Source organism: Oncorhynchus masou, chromosome 32 (genome assembly GCF_036934945.1).
Source record: "Oncorhynchus masou masou isolate Uvic2021 chromosome 32, UVic_Omas_1.1, whole genome shotgun sequence".
Taxonomy (NCBI): Eukaryota; Metazoa; Chordata; class Actinopteri; order Salmoniformes; family Salmonidae; genus Oncorhynchus; species Oncorhynchus masou.
In genome coordinates, this window is record NC_088243.1 from 76643742 (window position 1) to 76662298 (window position 18557).

Here is an 18557-nt window from a genome sequence, read left to right on the forward strand (position 1 = left end):
ATTGCGTGTAGGCAGTGACACAAAGTCTCAATGTAATCCATTTTAAATTCAGGCTGTAACACAACTAAATGTAGCCTTAGGTCAAAAAAAAACAGGCTTTTCTTTGCATCACAACATAACCTATGGGAAAAGACCAGTGAGGGAGTAGCCTAATGGGCTATGTACAGACCTGCATGATCATCAAAGGGAGTGTATACTAACAAGATTTAGGAACATAATTCAGTAGATTCTGTCGCTCCGCCCCTCACATCCTTTTGAGGGAGACCTCCAAGAACCTTATTGAAAAAAAATCTCACATCCATTCACATTATGGGGAACGGCAGTAGGCTACACACACTGTAGTTTTATCATTCTGTGCTCTTAAACCTGGTAATAACCATGCGGGGCTTCGAGTACCGTTTGTGTAGGAAAAGACTGACGAAATCGGATTGCTTAAGCCTCTTTGGGTAAATACCGCAATCGATCGAATGCCAGATTTTACCGACCACTGCTGGATGATGTCGCGCGTTCCTTGACACTGATCCCAATCCTCGAATGCGGGAGAGAAAATGTGGAAAGAGGAATATGACGTTCATTTCGACTTTCTTCTCGATCTCCTGTGAGTCTTTTCCTTTGGTTCCCATCACAGTAAAACATTTCGGACGTTTTTTTCAGTCAGAATGAGATTGTGCGAGAGTGTGTGCTGTATTTTAATTAGCATATTGAGCCGTTTGACACAGCGGTTATAAATCAATTTAACATTGATTTGCGATTATTCAGCATGAATAAAATGAAAATGAAGCAACTTTAAGTATAGTTGAGATAATTTTGACAATAGCTTATTTTTCTGTATGGTTTGAACTTTGGCCAGTTTAAACGGTTTTGTAATGCTGATCAATGATCTCTGTTGATCAATGAACCATCTCTGTTGATCTTGCCACATGTTGCTCACTCTCATTGGAGACTGGCAACAAAGTTGTTCAACATGCCCCTAGGAACTAAAAAGTTACTCTGTTAACTTTAAAATATATATTTTTTACAGTGACTATAATTCCTATGCTTTTATCAGTTATTGTCACTGCTGTATAGTGTAGTGCAGCATCAGTGAATGTTGTTATTTTAGAAGTGTTTGTGTTTTGAATAACAGAATGGGACCGAGGGAGCAGTAGGTTATGCATGATCCAGAGTCCTTGGTGTTAATCCCTCAAGACATCCTTGCACAGAGGATGTCAGTGAAGCCTCAGGAGATGATCTGTCACAGTTATGAAACACACACACACACTACTCATAAATAACACACACACACACACATTAACTCACATAATAGGTGTTTTGGACTTTAGTCACATTAACTCATACAGGATGCGTAATTCCAAAATTGCAATATTTTGGCAATCGAGTGTGACCCCCACTTACACACCTATCCACACACACACATCCACACGCACACACCCCTCATGCCCTTTACCTGACACTCCCTTGCTGGCCCAGGGGTGGATGGCACCCAACACAACTGGGAGAGAGATTACCATGTGGGTCACAGGCATGCAGCCTCATGCTCTAACTATACCCAGCGCCAGGGCTTGGGAACACATACACAGGCACATACAGTTTCACTATCAAACATTGGCTGACTATTCAGGACTTAAGGGAAAATCTACTCAAAATCTACTCAAATGCATTTGCAGAGTTACAATGGAAGGTCCATGTACATTTCACTTTGCTCAAGATAAAGTAGCAGAATCCACATTGAGTGGCTGTGAGTCAGGGCTGCATCCCAAATGGCACCCTATTCCCTAAATACAGCACTAGTTTCTGGCCCCGTTCAAAAGTAGTGCATTATATAGGGAATAGGGTGCCATTTGGGACTCGTGTGTGTGTGTGTGTGTGTGTGTGTGTGTGTGTGTGTGTGTGTGTGTGTGTGTGTGTGTGTGTGTGTGTGTGTGGGGGAGGGGGGCATTGCAAACGGGGGATCCCTGGACTGCTGTGACCCACGGCCTGTCATGTTGTTCATTATTCAGGACGTACCATGTTTTTTGTGAAAATACATGTGTTAAGACTTAGGCATGGTGTAATGTAGGGAGAAGGATAGGGACTGCATCTGTTAGATATAGAGGAAGACAATGTGTTACTAGAGGCAGGTTTGGGCATAATTCTATCCTTGTGGTACTCTGGCATTTGCTGACGGCACACTGTCTGAAGTGAGGGTTGTGGGTAATTGTGATGTTAAGACATCAAACTGAGAGGGGCTGTAATTGTGCCTGCATATACTGTAGCCTAGCGGTTAAGCGCTTTGGACAAGTAACCAAAAGGTTGCTGGTTCGAATCTCCAAGCCAACTAGTTGAAGAATCTGTCAATGTGCCCTTGAGCAAGGCACTTCACCCAAATTGCTAATGTAAGTCGTAAGAGAGTCTGATAAATTACAAAAAAATTAAAAAACAATGATGAATAGAATGTAAGGAGGGCAGGTATTTTGTTAATAGTTCCTTGTTTGTCTCAGGATAGATAAATAATAGTAGATCTTCCTTGTACAGAGGGAGGTATGAGTACCTATTCTAGTTTGGGGTTCCATCCTTGTGAGAGGCTTGTGTTGTGTTCTCGGCATGCTGTTGGCTGCAGTGAGGATTGTGGGATTTGTGATGGAGGAGACATCAATTTGAGAGGGGTGGTAATTGCGCCCATCGTCTCTCCTGTCAGGACACCGGGTTCCGCCGCCCATCGTGACCACGGCAACCAACACATTACCGTGCTGCAGCGTATTGAATTTAGGAAGTAACGCAATTGCTCTAATCAGATTCTGCAGAAAAATGTTAATCATCTATAGAGAGAAAGTTGACTATGTCAAAGAGACACACAAAATGATAGGGACACATGGTCTGGTTGAGGCCTGTGGCGTTTGTATTTAGTACTATTTCAGTAGTGATTGTTTAGGAGGTTTTATGTGTTTTGGTTAGAGTGATAGAGCTATGTAGGAATGGCTATGTTTCAGATAAGCTATCTTTGTGTCTTCAGAGGATTTTTTTATTATTGAATCAGGGTTATATGAGAGAAAGCAATCTTATGTTGATAGAATATCACGCATTCTTATTTATTATCGTATCTATCTGTTTATGCATGTCTAGTGAAAAGGTTCTTGAAATTGGAATTTATAGCTCCCAAATATCCTCCCATTCTATGTTTTCATCATCATGACTGTCAGTGATCATGCTCCGGTTATGTAGAAGACTCATATGAAGGTTGCTCACACTAGGGCACTGTTCTGTGGGGCAGGTAGGTGCCCTACTATACGCTCAATAAGGCTGTCATGTGTGTCCTCTTCAGTGATGCCAACCTCCTCACGGATGTGCTGTCGGACTCAGAGTCGGAGCTGGGCGGCCTGGAGCAGCTGGAGAGAAGCAGCACGGAAACCCTGGCCAACGGTTGCCGTGCCGACTGCGATGCCGCCAAACGCCTGGCCAAGCGTCTGTTCTACCTGGAGGGCTTCAGACGCTGCGACGTGGCACGCCACCTGGGCAAGAAGTGGGTTTCAGGCACAAACAAAAGACCAACCAACCAACCAACCAACCACACACACACACACACACACACACACACACACACACACACACACACACACACACACACACACACACACACACACACACACACACACACACACACACACACACACACACACACACACACACACACACACACACACACACACACACACAAGACCAAACACACACACACACACTGTCATTCAGTTCCACATTGATTTTTAATTTTTTTATTTCACCTTTATTTAACCAGGTAGGCAAGTTGAGAACAAGTTCTCATTTACAATTGCGACCTGGCCAAGATAAAGCAAAGCAGTTCGACACATACAACGACACAGAGTTACACGTGGAGTAAAACAAACATACAGTCAATAATACAGTATAAACAAGTCTATATATGATGTGAGCAAATGAGGTGAGATAAGGGAGGTAAAGGCAAAAAAAGGCCATGGTGGCAAAGTAAATACAATATAGCAAGTAAAACACTGGAATGGTAGATTTGCAATGGAAGAATGTGCAAAGTAGAAATAAAAATAATGGGGTGCAAAGGAGCAAAATAAATAAATAAATAAAATACAATAGGGAAAGAGGTAGTTGTTTGGGCTAAATTATAGGTGGGCTATGTACAGGTGCAGTACTCTGTGAGCTGCTCTGACAGTTGGTGCTTAAAGCTAGTGAGGGAGATAAGTGTTTCCAGTTTCAGAGATTTTTGTAGTTCGTTCCAGTCATTGGCAGCAGAGAACTGGAAGGAGAGGCGGCCAAAGAAAGAATTGGTTTTGGAGGTGACTAGAGAGATATACCTGCTGGAGCGCGTGCTACAGGTGGGAGATGCTATGGTGACCAGCGAGCTGAGATAAGGGGGGACTTTACCTAGCAGGGTCTTGTGGATGACATGGAGCCAGTGGGTTTGGCGACGAGTATGAAGCGAGGGCCAGCCAACGAGAGCGTACAGGTCGCAATGGTGGGTAGTATATGGGGCTTTGGTGACAAAATGGATTGCACTGTGATAGACTGCATCCAATTTGTTGAGTAGGGTGTTGGAGGCTATTTTGTAAATGACATCGCCAAAGTCGAGGATTGGTAGGATGGTCAGTTTTACAAGGGTATGTTTGGCAGCATGAGTGAAGGATGCTTTGTTGGGAAACAGGAAGCCAATTCTAGATTTAACTTTGGATTGGAGATGTTTGATATGGGTCTGGAAGGAGAGTTTACAGTCTAACCAGACACCTAGGTATTTGTAGTTGTCCACGTATTCTAAGTCAGAGCCGTCCAGAGTAGTGATGTTGGACAGGCGGGCAGGTGCAGGTAGCGATCGGTTGAAGAGCATGCATTTAGTTTTACTTGTATTTAAGAGCAATTGGAGGCCACGGAAGGAGAGTTGTATGGCATTGAAGCTTGCCTGGAGGGTTGGTAACACATTGTCCAAAGAATTGGATACACATGCATATGTCTCACAGTGTTCATATTGTATTAATATGTATTTTGTATCATCTTAAATGTCACATCTCTTTCTCTCTCTCTCTCTCTCTCTCTCTCTCTCTCTCTCTCTCTCTCTCTCACTCCCAATCCCTCCTTCTCTTTCCCCCTCTTTCTCCCCTCCCCCATTTCATTTCCCTCTGTCCATCCTGCAGTAACGACTTCAGCCAGCTGGTGGCGTCAGAGTACCTCAGCTTCTTTGACTTCTCTGGCCTGTCATTGGACAAGGCCCTGAGGTAAGACCAGTCAGCACTATTCTCACATTACTGTTTACAACATATTAGCCTAACACTGATTTCTCTGAGTATAGAGCTGTAGTGTGTCTCTATTTTGCAATACAGTCAACTGTCACCTCCTGGTATACAGTATGCCATGATTTGGGACTGTCTTGAATGCATGTATTAAACACAGCATGCGGATATTTAAAGTATATTAACATGTTTGTATTGGGAGTTACACTGAGTTTGCACTGAATGAATGTGCAACGTACTGTACTAATCTACTGTAGCCTTGGTCTTAAAATGCCATTGACGATTTCCGAACCAAAGTGAGGAAGCTTGTAAAAGGTTGTAGCCTGTAGCCTATATCACTGTGAGGACAAATACACTTTGTATTCTAGCCTGAAAACAATACTGCCTTCTCACTCGTTGGTCTTTGACCTAATTGTCAGGAACTTCCTGAAAGCCTTTCCTCTGATGGGGGAGACCCAGGAGAGGGAGAGAATCCTGGTCCACTTCTCTAAGAGGTTCTGTGTCTGCAACCCCACAGCCCTCGCCCCCGATGGCAAGGACAGATCCAAACGGGGTGATGAAGAAGATGATGGTGATGATTATAATTAGGGTGGTGGGTAGGGTGGGGACAGGGCTGTGGCAGGCATGACATTTTGTCAGCCAGTTATTGTCTTGCAAATGACTGCCGATCTCAGGGTAATTGACCGTTAATTAACATAAACACGTTTAGCATCTCCAGCAGGCCTCCACTCATACAAGCCGCTGATGCAGCATCACAATAAATCCATCATTTATTTTAGGCAGGCCGAAAGAAGCATTATGATATGAAGATGTGTTTCAGTAGAACAGAATATGAGTTGGCCTACTGTATGTTATCTGGCTATGCTCCATGCTGTAGGCTATAGGCTTGTTCATTTAGCTGGCTAGATACTGTATGTTATCTGGCTATGCTCCATGCTGTAGGCTATAGGCTTGTTCATTTAGCTGGCTAGATACAGTATGTTATCTGGCTATGCTCCATGCTGTAGGCTATAGGCTTGTTCATTTAGCTGGCTAGATACAGTATGTTATCTGGCTATGCTCCATGCTGTAGGCTATAGGCTTGTTCATTTAGCTGGCTAGATACAGTATGTTATCTGGCTGTGCTCCTTGCTGTAGGCTATAGGCTTGTTCATTTAGCTGGCTAGATACTGTATGTTATCTGGCTATGCTCCATGCTGTAGGCTATAGGCTTGTTCATTTAGCTGGCTAGATACTGTATGTTATCTGGCTATGCTCCATGCTGTAGGCTATAGGCTTGTTCATTTAGCTGGCTAGATACTGTATGTTATCTGACTGTGCTCCATGCTGTAGGCTATAGGCTTGTTCATTTAGCTGGCTAGATACTGTATGTTATCTGGCTATGCTCCATGCTGTAGGCTATAGGCTTGTTCATTTAGCTGGCTAGATACTGTATGTTATCTGACTGTGCTCCATGCTGTAGGCTATAGGCTTGTTCATTTAGCTGGCTAGATACAGTATGTTATCTGGCTATGCTCCATGCTGTAGGCTATAGGCTTGTTCATTTAGCAGACAAGATATGCTTATAAGTCCGGTGCCATTATTTTATAGTAAGAATATAATTGAACTTAACTGAACAAAATAGAAAGGATATTTTTCACATTCCGGAGCAAGTGTGCTTATGAAGTGGCTATGTGGAGCGTAAAAGTGATCATTTGAAACAGGTCCTATACGCTAGATTGAGTTATTTGGCAACTTTAGTTGTGAATGATAAAAACCTTAGAATGTCAAACATATGGTCTGCATGATGCGACTACAGGCTATTGATGATTTGAGAAAGTCACATAAAAAGCCTACGCTCTGTCCCTTGCCTCAGGCTGCACAGCTGTTCTCTCTTCAAGTGATCATATTTCACTCATCAAATCAAATGTTATTGGTTGCATACATATATTTAGCAGATGTTATCCCAGGTGAAGCAGAATGCTTGTGTTTCTAGCTCCAACAGTGCAGTTATGCATACATTTTTTTAAATAAATACAGGCAAATCCCCAAAATAAAAAGAAAGGAATGAAGAAATATAAGAACAAGCCATGTCAGAGTCAGGAATATAAATGTATACAGTGCATTCGGAAGTATTCAGACCCCTTGGCAATTGAATCCATTTTAGAAAAAGGCTGTAATGTAACAACATGTGGACAGTGTCAAGGGGTCTGAATACTTTCCGAATGCACTGTATTAGAGCTTATGAATACGCATAGACCGATATATGAGCCCAAGACTGGAAAAAACACTGAATTAAAATAATGATTGTGCCGTTATACAATACATAGCCTACCACATTTTGGAGTATAGGCTAGACCAATTATGTATCAAAGACATCTTAAATCTATGTTTTTAAAAATGTTTTTCTGTCATGCGTAGTATGTGGTAGGTAGGCTATTAAGCTATGCATTGTATAACGGCACAATCATTATTTTAATTCAGTGTTTTTTCCAGTCTTGGGCTCATATATCGGTCTATGCGTATTCATAAGCTCTAATACAGTGCATTCGGAAAGTATCCAGACCCCTTGACACTGTCCACATTTTGTTACATTACAGCCTTATTCTAAAATTGATTCAATTATATTTTTTCCTCATAAATCTACACACAATGCCCCATAATGATGAAGCAAAAACAGGTTTTTAGACATTTTTGCAAATGTAAAAACAAAACATGAAATATCACATTTACATAAGTATTCAGACCCTTTACTCAGTACTTTGTTGAAGCAACTTTGGCAGCAATTACAGCCTCGAGTCTTCTTGGGAATGACACTACAAGCTTGGCACATCTGTATTTGGGGAGTTTCTACCATTCTTCTCTGCAGATCCTCTCAAGTTGGATGGGGAGCATCGCTGCACAGCTATTTTCAGGTCTGAGACTTGTCCCAAAGCCCCTACTGTGTTGCTGTGTGCTGTGTGCTTAGGGTCATTGTGAACCTTCGCCAAGTCCAAACTTCTTCCATTTAAGAATGATGGAAGCCACTGTGTTCTTGGGGGCCTTCAATGCTGCAGACATTTTTTGGCACCCTTCCCCTTTGACCTCATGGCTTGGTTTTTGCTCTGACATACACTGTCAACTATAGGACCTCATGTAGACAGGTTTGGGCCTTTCCAAATCATCTCCAATCAATTGAATTTATCACAGGTGGACTCCAATCAAGTTGTAAATACATCTCAAGGATGATACATGGAAACAGGATGCAGCTGACCTCAAATTTTAGTGTCATATCAAAGGGTCTGAATACTTATATAAATAAGGTATTTTGGGTTTTTTTTTAAAGCAAAAACAACCTGTTTCTGCTTTGTCATTGTGGGATATTGTATGTAGATTGATGAGATTATATTCTTTACATCCATTTTAGAATACGGCTGTAACGTAACAAAATGTGGAAAAGGGAAAGGGGTCTGAATACTTTCTGAATGCACGGTATGTGTATGGGTGTTTTTAACTAATCCTCACCTTACAAAGTGCTGCCCATTTTGTTGTGTTTGGCTTTGAAACAACGACCATGTTTTCCACTCAGTTTCAACCTGTTGTTGAACTTCCTTCTTCAAATTGATCATCACAGCGAGGTGAGTTTTTTAAAAGCATGATGATAAGTGTTTGATGTGATTTTTATTTGCGTTTGCATTGATGTCAGAGTGGTTGGAAGGACAATAGAGCTCTGAGTACCAGGCCATTAGCGACGTGAAGGTCGTTAACGAGTTGGGTACTACTAACGCATGTCCAGAGTGCATAAAAGGAGATTTACTCAACGGTCACGTGGATTATTATTATTTACATTTTTGTACCTCTTTTTTGTGATATCCAATTGGTAGTTACAGTCTCGTCCCATCGCTGCAACTCCCCTATGGACTCGGGAGAGGCGAAGGTTGAGAGACATGTATCCTCCGAAACACGACCCTGCCAAGCAGCACTGCTTCTTGACACACTGCTCGCTTAACCCGGAAGCCAGCCGCACCAATGTGTCGAAGGAAACACCGTACAGCTGGTGACAGAAGTCAGCGTGCATGCGCCCGGCCCGCCACAAGGAGCCGCTAGAGCGCGATGGGACTAGGACATGCCAAACCCTCCCCTATCCCGGACAGCGCTGGGCAAATTGTGCACCGCCTCATTGGTCTCCCGGTCGCAGCCGGCTGCGATACAGCCTGGGATCGAAACCGTGTCTGTAGTGATGCCTCTAGCACTGCGATGCAGTGCCTTAGACTGCCGAGTATTGTTGAGACTTTGTCAAGTATTGTTGAGATTATTTTTTAGCCTACTGTTACAATATGCCATTTGAGTCATCCATGACATTTAGATAACATTTAAAAACATGTTCTCTTCTTCTTCCAACAGATGGAGCCCATACGTTAACCTGTGCCCTAATGCTGCTCAACACTGATCTACATGGACACGTATGTACAGCTCTGTTATCAAACCTACAGTCTGTGAAGATAGATGGAAATCAATGTACAGGCAGGAGCCCCCAGAAATACTCATCAATCCTATTTGACATACAGCAGATCCCTGAGGAGTAGAGCCAAAACCCTGTCTAACATGACTCACGCACCAACACAGTTGACGTAGAGAAACCTACTGTTGCGTCGGCTCATTGTATTTATGTATTTTGCTTGTCTGTCTTTAAGAATAAACATAAAGCCCCCCTTAAGGCAGGCAGGCAACACCTGTTTAGAAGTGATGTGCTAAAGCAACAATAGCTTCCCTCTCTGTCTCACTCTCTCCATATATATATCTGTCTCTCTTCTACCTCTCTATTTCACTATCTCTCTGTTACCCTCCAGCTCAATCTCCATCTCTGTTCTCCTCTGACCCACTTTCTGCCCTCTTTTTGTCCTGTCTTTCTGTCTCCTGCCACTAAATACCACAGCACTATATACTAACTCTTATCCAGTGTTACTTTAACACACGCTCTCACAATGTAACTCTCTGTTCTTATATGTCCACTAACAGATCCTCTCATGCTTCTAACATACTCTCTCAACCTCCTTCGTTTCTTCTCTTCTCCTCTCCTCTCATTCCCTCTATTGTCCTGCGTTCTGTCTGACCTCTGTGTAACCTCCGGCTGTCCTGCTCCGTAGGTGGTAAGTGGCTTTTAGCACTAACCTCTTCTGTGTCTCTCCATGTACAGTATATCTGTGGTCATAATGTAACCAATCAACCGCGTAATGCAGCAGCGGCGGCAGGGTAGCTTAGTGGTTAGAGCGTTGGACTAGTAACCGAAGTTCGAATCCCCGAGCTGACAAGGTACAAATCTGTCTTTCTGCCCCCTTTATTCTACTAGGCAGTTAACCCACTGTTAAGGCCGTCATTGAAAATAAGAATTGGTTCTTAACTGACTTGCCTAGTAGAATAAAGGTAAAATTGAAAAAATAAATAATAATGCATGGAATAGAATAGCTAATGCTCTATCTGCACACCACTGACACCTAGTGGTCTTTCAGGGGAATTATTCATAGTACTGCATAACAGTAGTGTTTCTCCTAGCCTTGTTAAGATCCACCTACTATAGAAAATATAGTAAACGTCTGAAAAGTTTGTCAATATTTACATTTATTGGTAAGTAGTAAGACTGTGAATCCCAAATCCCTCGGTTGTCATATGTTGCTGACGAAACTCCTAGGGTGACATCCAGAGAGTGGCGAGGGGGTCAATAAATCCATCAACTGTTGTTTTACAACTTATAAACCTCAGTCATTTCTTGAAATCAGACAAACAAATGCATGTGGTTTACAATTAGACCTGCCTCTCCATTATTTTGTATTAAATTGTGCTTAGTCCAAACATATCATTATTTTAGATTAAATTGTGCAGACTCCAAACATATCATTATTTTGGATTAAATTGTGCGAACTCCAAACATCATTATTTTTTGATTAAATTGTGCGAACTCCAAACATATTGTGGTGCTTGTCGGGATAGCACTTCGCTCTGAAGCCTGCAGCCTTGCTGGCTTTGGCCGAAGTGGTTATCGGAATTAGCCCCTACACCCTCAATAATTTTCACTCCCTAAACTTTGGGATACTTATGCATAAGGCGGAGGTGAGCAAGAATGCACAAATGGAGGGCTGAGGGTTGTGGGAAAGGGAAGGGAGTGATTTAGGATTCAGCCTTCTGTTTCATTGTCCAGAACAGCCTTCATGTGTCTCTCTTGTCCAGAACATTGGGAAAAAGATGTCTTGCCAGCAGTTCATCAGTAATCTGGATGGCCTAAACGATGGCAAGGACTTCCCTAAAGACCTGTTAAAGGTACAGTAATCAATTCTAGGACAATATTGATGACAACACTTCAACTAGGCTCCTTACTAATGCTTTGTCTTATTAATGTAATATTTGGTCAGAGACCAATGTTGGCATTACTCAGAAGTTGATCCAGTTCAATGAGATGGGACTTTTTTCTCTCACCATTTTGATTTCTTTACTTCCTGTTTAGGTGCTGTATAATTCAATAAAGAACGAGAAACTTGAATGGGCAATGTGAGTATCCCTTCCCAGGTGTGTACGTGTGTGTCCTATGTTATTTCTGATGTCTGATGTATTGCAGTGAGGAAGAGGAGTTCAGGAAGAGTCTATCGGAGCTGGTGGAGGAGCAGTATGAGGGAGGGGGGAAGAGGGGGGTTGCCAGGGTAACGGATGGCAATAACCCTTTCATCGCCATCCCCATCCTACCCAACGCTGTCACTTATAAACATGGTGTCCTGTCCCGCAAGAGCCACGCAGACATGGACGGCAAACGCAGTGAGTATAAACTTGCGCGCGTGCACACACACACACACATAGATGGGCTTAGGCTAGGTTGGAAGGGAATTTCTTAACGCATAAGTCTTCAGTTATTGAGATTTAAATAAGTTTAGAAATAACAGTTGTCTCACTCCCTCTCCCTCTCTCTAGCCCCACGAGGACGACGAGGCTGGAAGAAGTTCTATGCGGTTCTAAAGGGGATGATCCTTTATCTACAGAAGGTACCAGATACCTCTCCGTTACCATAGAAACAGACTTCTACCACTGCAGTAGAATGCAGCAGTGGTAGCTCAGCTGCGTGTGTGTCACTCTCTCTCTCCCACACACAAACGCAGTAGTAGGAGCTCTCTGACGACGTTATATGTGTGTGTCTCCCCCTGTTGACAGGATGAGTATAAGGCTGATGCAGAGCTGTGTGAGGGGGACCTGAAGAACGCTGTGCGTATCCACCATGCGTTAGCCACCCGCGCTACAGACTACAGCAAGAGACCCAACGTCCTCAAACTAAAGACCTCTGACTGGAGAGTGTTCCTGCTGCAGGCACCGTAGGTCCTCTGCTACTCTGGCCTGTAGGGGAGGCCTGTTCATGGGAACCAGCTACATGTCCTCTAATGCACATTCGGTTATTTTGTCACACAATGATAACTGACTTTCATGATGTACAGAAATGTGGTGTTATTATTAGCCAAATATTATTAGCCTTTCGATATTTTGTTGCAACTTGTGGCATACTCTCTTTCATAATAATGTATGCTATTTAGCAGACTCTTTGTCCATGCATATATTTTACATACAGGTGCTCTAGAATCGAACACGTTATCCTGGCACTGAAAGCGCCATGCTCTACCTTCTGAACACATACAGACACATATAAATGTCTCTCTTTTTTTCTGTCTGTCTGTCTGTGTCCTTTCTTTCTTTGAAGGAGTGAAGAGGAAATGATGTCGTGGATATTCCGTATTAACCTGGTAGCAGCTCTGTTCTCCGCCCCGGCCTTCCCTGCTGCCATCGGCTCCATGAAGACGTTCTGTAGACCTCTATTGCCCTCCTCCTCTACCCGGCTAAACCAGGTGCACGCAAACACACATTCTCTCACACACAACCACATATATAGCATGGTGCAACTTAAATTGATTGTGTTATGTGATTGGTTGTTACTTGTGCCTGCTGTTTGATGGGTTGCTGTGATTGGTGCAGGAGGATCAGCTGCAGTCCCACGAGGGGAAGCTGAAGCAGATGAGTGTGGAGGTGGAAGAGCACAGGAAGAACCCTCCCTCGCCTTCTCCTAAGAGCAGAGAGTGGGAGGAGTATCGAATCAAAGAGCACTACCTCATATATGAGGTGAGAAGGAGAGAGGCTACAGGTCTTTGGCCTACATCCCTTTGTATAATATGTGGTTTATCTTAAGGGAGAAAGGTTGCATCTCTCTTTCTTTCTATGTATCTCTCTTTCTCTCTCTCTGTGTAACTGTTTCTATGTGCATAGGTCCTGGTATATCTGAAATAGATGTGCTGTTGTTGTGTTATAGTTGTGACAGAATCACAAGATCAATGTCCTATATCCACTTTCTCTGTGTTTTTCCCCATCATTTGTCATGAATCCTCTTTCTCTCCGTAGAGTGAGCATTGTGTAATAGCTGTGTGTTAAATGAGCCATATGTGATATATGCATATTTCTAGTCACATCATCTTCATTCCCCTTCTCTTTCCATTGCAGAAGAGTCGGTACGAGACGTATATCAACCTGCTCCAGGCCAAGATGAGGGCAGAGACAGACGACCTGGAGAAGATAGAGGCTAGCGTGATGAGCGGGATTGGGGAGGGCCGAGGGGGGCGCGAGGGATACCTCCGGAAGACCCAGTCCTCTCCTTCCATCAGCCAGCACGATGTCAATGGCAGGGCCTCTGGACGCACTGGCCCGGGCCAGCAGAGTTGAGAGGAGAACCCCCTAAAAAATATAATGCACCCCCCGAAACTCTGTCCTCTGAGCCAGAGGGCTCTCCCCTCCAAACGCCTGAGAACTGGACCCCCAAATCCTCCCTCCTTCCTATTTCATTGCACAGTAAAGCGGTAATAATTGTTCCAGCTATACAGTATTAATGGTGTTATTTAACCAACAGCTAATTGTCTCTGGCAGTGCTTATAAGAACACTTATAATGGAGAACATGAAGATGTGGAAAAAAGGACGAAAGAGGAGAGAGGACTTACCGGCATAAAGGAAGTGTGGAGTGTAGTTTTTTGGTTTGAGGAGTTGGATGGTGGATTTCAGGGTGGAGGGGTACAGTAGCATAGTAGTAGCCTAGCAGTTAAGAGATTTGGGCCAATAACCATCGCTGTTTTGAATCCCGAGCAGACTAGGTGAAAAATCTGTTAATGTGCCCTAGAGCAAGGCACTTAACCCACAATTGCTCCTGTAAGTCGCTCTGCATAAGAGCATCTGCTAAATGACTAAAATGTCAAATGTACACTACCGTTCAAAAGTTTGGGGTCACTTAGAAATGTCCTTGTTTTTGAAAGAGAAGCTAATTTTTTGTCCATTTAAAATAACATCAAATTCATCAGAAATACAGTGTAGGCATTTTTAAAGTTGTAAATGACTATTGTAGCTGGATTGTAGCTGGATTTTTTTTAATGGAATATCTACATAGGCGTATTCCAATGGCACGTTGTGTTAGCTAATCGCAGTTTAACATTTTAAAAGGCATTAGAAAACCCTTTTGCAATTATGTTAGCACAGCTGAAAACTGTTGTTCTGATTAAAGAAGCAATAAAACTGTCCGCCTTTAGACTAGTTGAGTATCTGGAGCATCAGCATTTGTGGGTTCAATTTCAACAAAGACCTTTCTTTGGAAACTCGTCAGTCTATTCTTGTTCTGAGAAATGAAGGATATTCCATGCGAGAAATTGCCAAGAAACTGAAGGTCTCGTATAACGCTGTGTACTACTCCCTTCACAGAACAGCACAAACTGGCTCTAACCAGTAGAAAGAGGAGTGGAAGGCCTCGGTGCACAACTCTCAACGTCAACAGTTAAGAGTTGCAAAGAAAAAGGCATATCTCAGCCTGGCCAATAAAAATAAAAAATTAAGATGGACAAAAGAACACAGACACTGGACAGAGGAAGATTGGAAAAAAGTGTTATGGACAGACGAATCTAAGTTTGAGGTGTTCGGATCACAAAGAAGAACATTCGTGAGATGCAGAAAAATTGAAAAGATGCTGGAGGAGTGCTTGACGCCATCTGTCAAGCATGGTGGAGGTAATGTGATGGTCTGGGGGTGCTTTGGTGGTGGTAAAGTGGGAGATTTGTACAGGGGAAAAGCGATCTTGATGAAGGAAGACTTTCACTCCATTTTGCAACGCCATGCCATACCCTGTGGGCGGCGCTTAATTGGAGCCAATTTCCTCCTACAACAGGACAATGACCCAAAGAACAGCTCCAAACTATGCAATAATTATTTAGGGAAGAAGCAGTCAGCTGGTATTCTGTCTATAATAGAGTGGCCGGCCAGCACAGTCATTTGATTTCAACCCTATTGAGCTGTTGTAGGAGCAGCTTGACCGTATGGTATGTAAGAAGCGCCCATCAAGAACAATCCAATTTGTGGGAGGTGCTTCAGGAAGTATGGGGTGAAATTACCTCAACAAATTGACAACTAGAATGCCAAAGCTCTGCAAGGCTGTAATTGCTGCAAATAGAGGATTCTTTGATGAAAGCAATGTTTGAAGGACACAATTATTTCATTTAAAAATCATTGTTTATAACCTTGTCAACGTCTTGACTATATTTCCTATTCATTTTGCAACTCATTTCATGTATGTTTTCACAGAAAACAATGACATTTCTAAGTGACCCCAAACCTTTGAAGTAACTCACACCTTATAGTGAGCCTTCAACAGGTTACTATGGACCATAGAGCATGGAGACTCTCCTCAGTGTATCTGAACAGGCCTATGTAACACACCTACTGTATGGAAGCCTTATGATGATGAACAACACTTACCCAGACTCTCAGAACTGTAAGATGATCAACTCCTTGCTGTGTAGACTATTATTGATAAGTATGTATTTCTTCTTCCACTTGAACCTGAGCTTCATATATGATATCAGACTGAATGAAAGCACTGTGGCATGTTTTATAACCCTTGTTCTATGTTACTGTCTGGACACCTGTACTGCTGTTACTGTCTGGACACCTGTACTGCTGTTACTGAGTGGATACCTGTACTGCTGTTACTGAGTGGATACCTGTACTGCTGTTACTGTCTGGACACCTGTACTGCTGTTACTGTCTGGACACCTGTACTGCTGTTACTGTCTGGACACCTGTACTGCTGTTACTGTCTGGACACCTGTACTGCTGTTACTGTCTGGACACCTGTACTGCTGTTACTGAGTGGACACCTGTACTGCTGTTACTGAGTGGACACCTGTACTGCTGTTACTGAGTGGATACCTGTACTGCTGTTACTGAGTGGATACCTGTACTGCTGTTACTGAGTGGATACCTGTACTGCTGTTACTGAGTGGATACCTGTACTGCTGTTACTGAGTGGACACCTGTACTGCTGTTACTGAGTGGACACCTGTACTGCTGTTACTGAGTGGATACCTGTACTGCTGTTACTGAGTGGATACCTGTACTGCTGTTACTCTGAGTGGAAGCTGGGATGGAGGACATTGACAGAGTATGAGCAGTAATGTTGGTTTGTTGAAGATTTTGATAAAGTGCTTTGAGCGTGTATGCGTGTGTGTGTGTGTGTGTGTGAGCGCCTGCGTACATGAGTGTGTATGTGGTTGAGGGTTGGCCAGTGGACATTGGGTTAAGGTTGAAAGGAAGCACGTCTAACATTAAAGGATCTGTGTTCTGTGTTGGAATGCTTTGATGCAGAAGAAGACGTCTCCCTGAGTTGGAGCGGGCTCATCTTCCTGTCATATCATCATCAGAGTGCAGATACTACAATCAAAGACTGAAAGACAAAGCAGCAGAACAGGAAGTAGAGGAAGTGGCTGAGCAGAACATAGCTGTACACGTGGTGTAGAATCATATTCATGTGGGAGACCAGAGAGAGGACACTAACCCAGCTCTGTCTTTCCAGGAAGGAACCATGGAAGATGGAGGGAGGAAAGAGGGCTGTGGTTCTGCTGGACTACATTGTTCTAAATTGAACATTGAAACTCATCCCCCCTCTCTTTCTCCTTCCCCCTTTCCTGACTGGACTTCGGATGGGATAGTGTCCCTAATTCATATGTCTTTCTCGACACTAAAGCGGTACGGAATCTTTGCACGGTCAGAACAGACACAGAGGCTTTATAGATGCTGTGTTTTTGATGAGACTGGATCAGAGATCCTTAGTTCTGTTGACTGAAGTGGAATTTGGAATCAGAACTGACATTTTATACATTGTCTTTCTTACTCTGAGGACCGACCTTGTCACTTTGGCTGTTGTGCTAACTAACCATTGTTTCCCCAGTGTTTTAGGGCAGAGCAGTGCTGTTGTAATATAGAATTGTGAGAAGGTTTTTTACTTTGCTGGTCCTGTCTTAAATAAATATTTTTTGTTGTTTTTTATTTAAACAAAGGAAGCTTGGAGACTGGAAATGTTACTGTATATTGTTATTTTGTTTGACAGTGTAAAGTGGAGGGAGTTTTTACTGGTTATTTTAGTCAGTGCTTCCTAAAGTCACCTTTCATATACAATAGAAATTGGTGTCAATGTTTTTATTATCAATTATACAGCTCTTTATCTAGAAATATTGCCTTATGTAACGCAGATGAGAAAATAACGATGTGGAAAATGTTTAGCATAACTAGTTCGCAATTTAGCAGGAATAAACATCGCGTCCACATCTTGGACACAATGAGCACTTGTCAAGGTACCACTTGCACCTGTAGCTATTAAATACTATGAAAGGCTGGTCATGGCTCACATCAACACCATCATCCCAGACCCCCTGGACCCTCTCCAATTCACATACCGCCCGAACAGAGCCAAAGATTACACAATCTCTATTGCACTCTCCCACCTGGACAAGAGGAACACCTATGTGAGAATGCTGGTCATTGACTACAGCTCAGCATACAACACCATAGTGCCCTCCAAGCTCATCACTAAGCTCAGGTACCTGGGACTGAACACCTCACTCTGCAAGTGGATCCTGGATTTCCTGACAGGCTGCCCCAGGTGGTAAGGGTAGGCAAAAACACATCCGCCACACTGATCCTCAACACAGGGGCCCCTCAGGATGTGTATGCTTAGTCCCCTTCTGTACTCCCTGTTCACTTGCACATGATTCCAACACCATCATTACGTTTGCGGACAACATTACGGTGGTAGAAGTTCTACAACTGCACCATTGAGAGCATCTTGACTGGCTGCACCATCTCTTGGTATGGCAACTGCTTGGCATCCGACTGCAAGACGCTATAGAGGGTAGTGCATACGGTCCAGTACGTCACCGGGGACGAGTTCCCTGCCATCAAGGACTTCTTTACCAGGCAGTGTCAGAGGAAGGCCCTAAAAAGTCCAGCCATGCAAGTCAAAG

At 43.2% G+C, this 18557-nt stretch overlaps 1 protein-coding gene across 2 annotated transcripts; it reads left to right on the forward strand.

Moving 5' to 3' along the window:
- Positions 1–240: 240 nt before the first annotated feature.
- LOC135526591 (PH and SEC7 domain-containing protein 2-like) lies at positions 241–17597 on the forward strand. Of its 2 annotated transcripts, none has more exons than XM_064955100.1 (13): positions 241–598; positions 3302–3499; positions 5151–5231; positions 5666–5817; positions 9609–9667; positions 11406–11519; positions 11704–11747; positions 11815–12008; positions 12162–12232; positions 12399–12556; positions 12937–13081; positions 13209–13352; positions 13728–17597. In XM_064955100.1, the coding sequence occupies exons 1-13, from the start codon at positions 549–551 to the stop codon at positions 13944–13946; spliced, it is 1629 nt and encodes a 542-aa protein (XP_064811172.1). In that variant the 5' UTR covers positions 241–548; the 3' UTR covers positions 13947–17597. The 2 variants fall into 2 exon arrangements, with proteins under 2 accessions (XP_064811172.1, XP_064811173.1); XM_064955101.1 differs by having other exon boundaries at positions 242–598; positions 11430–11519.
- Positions 17598–18557: the final 960 nt, after the last annotated feature.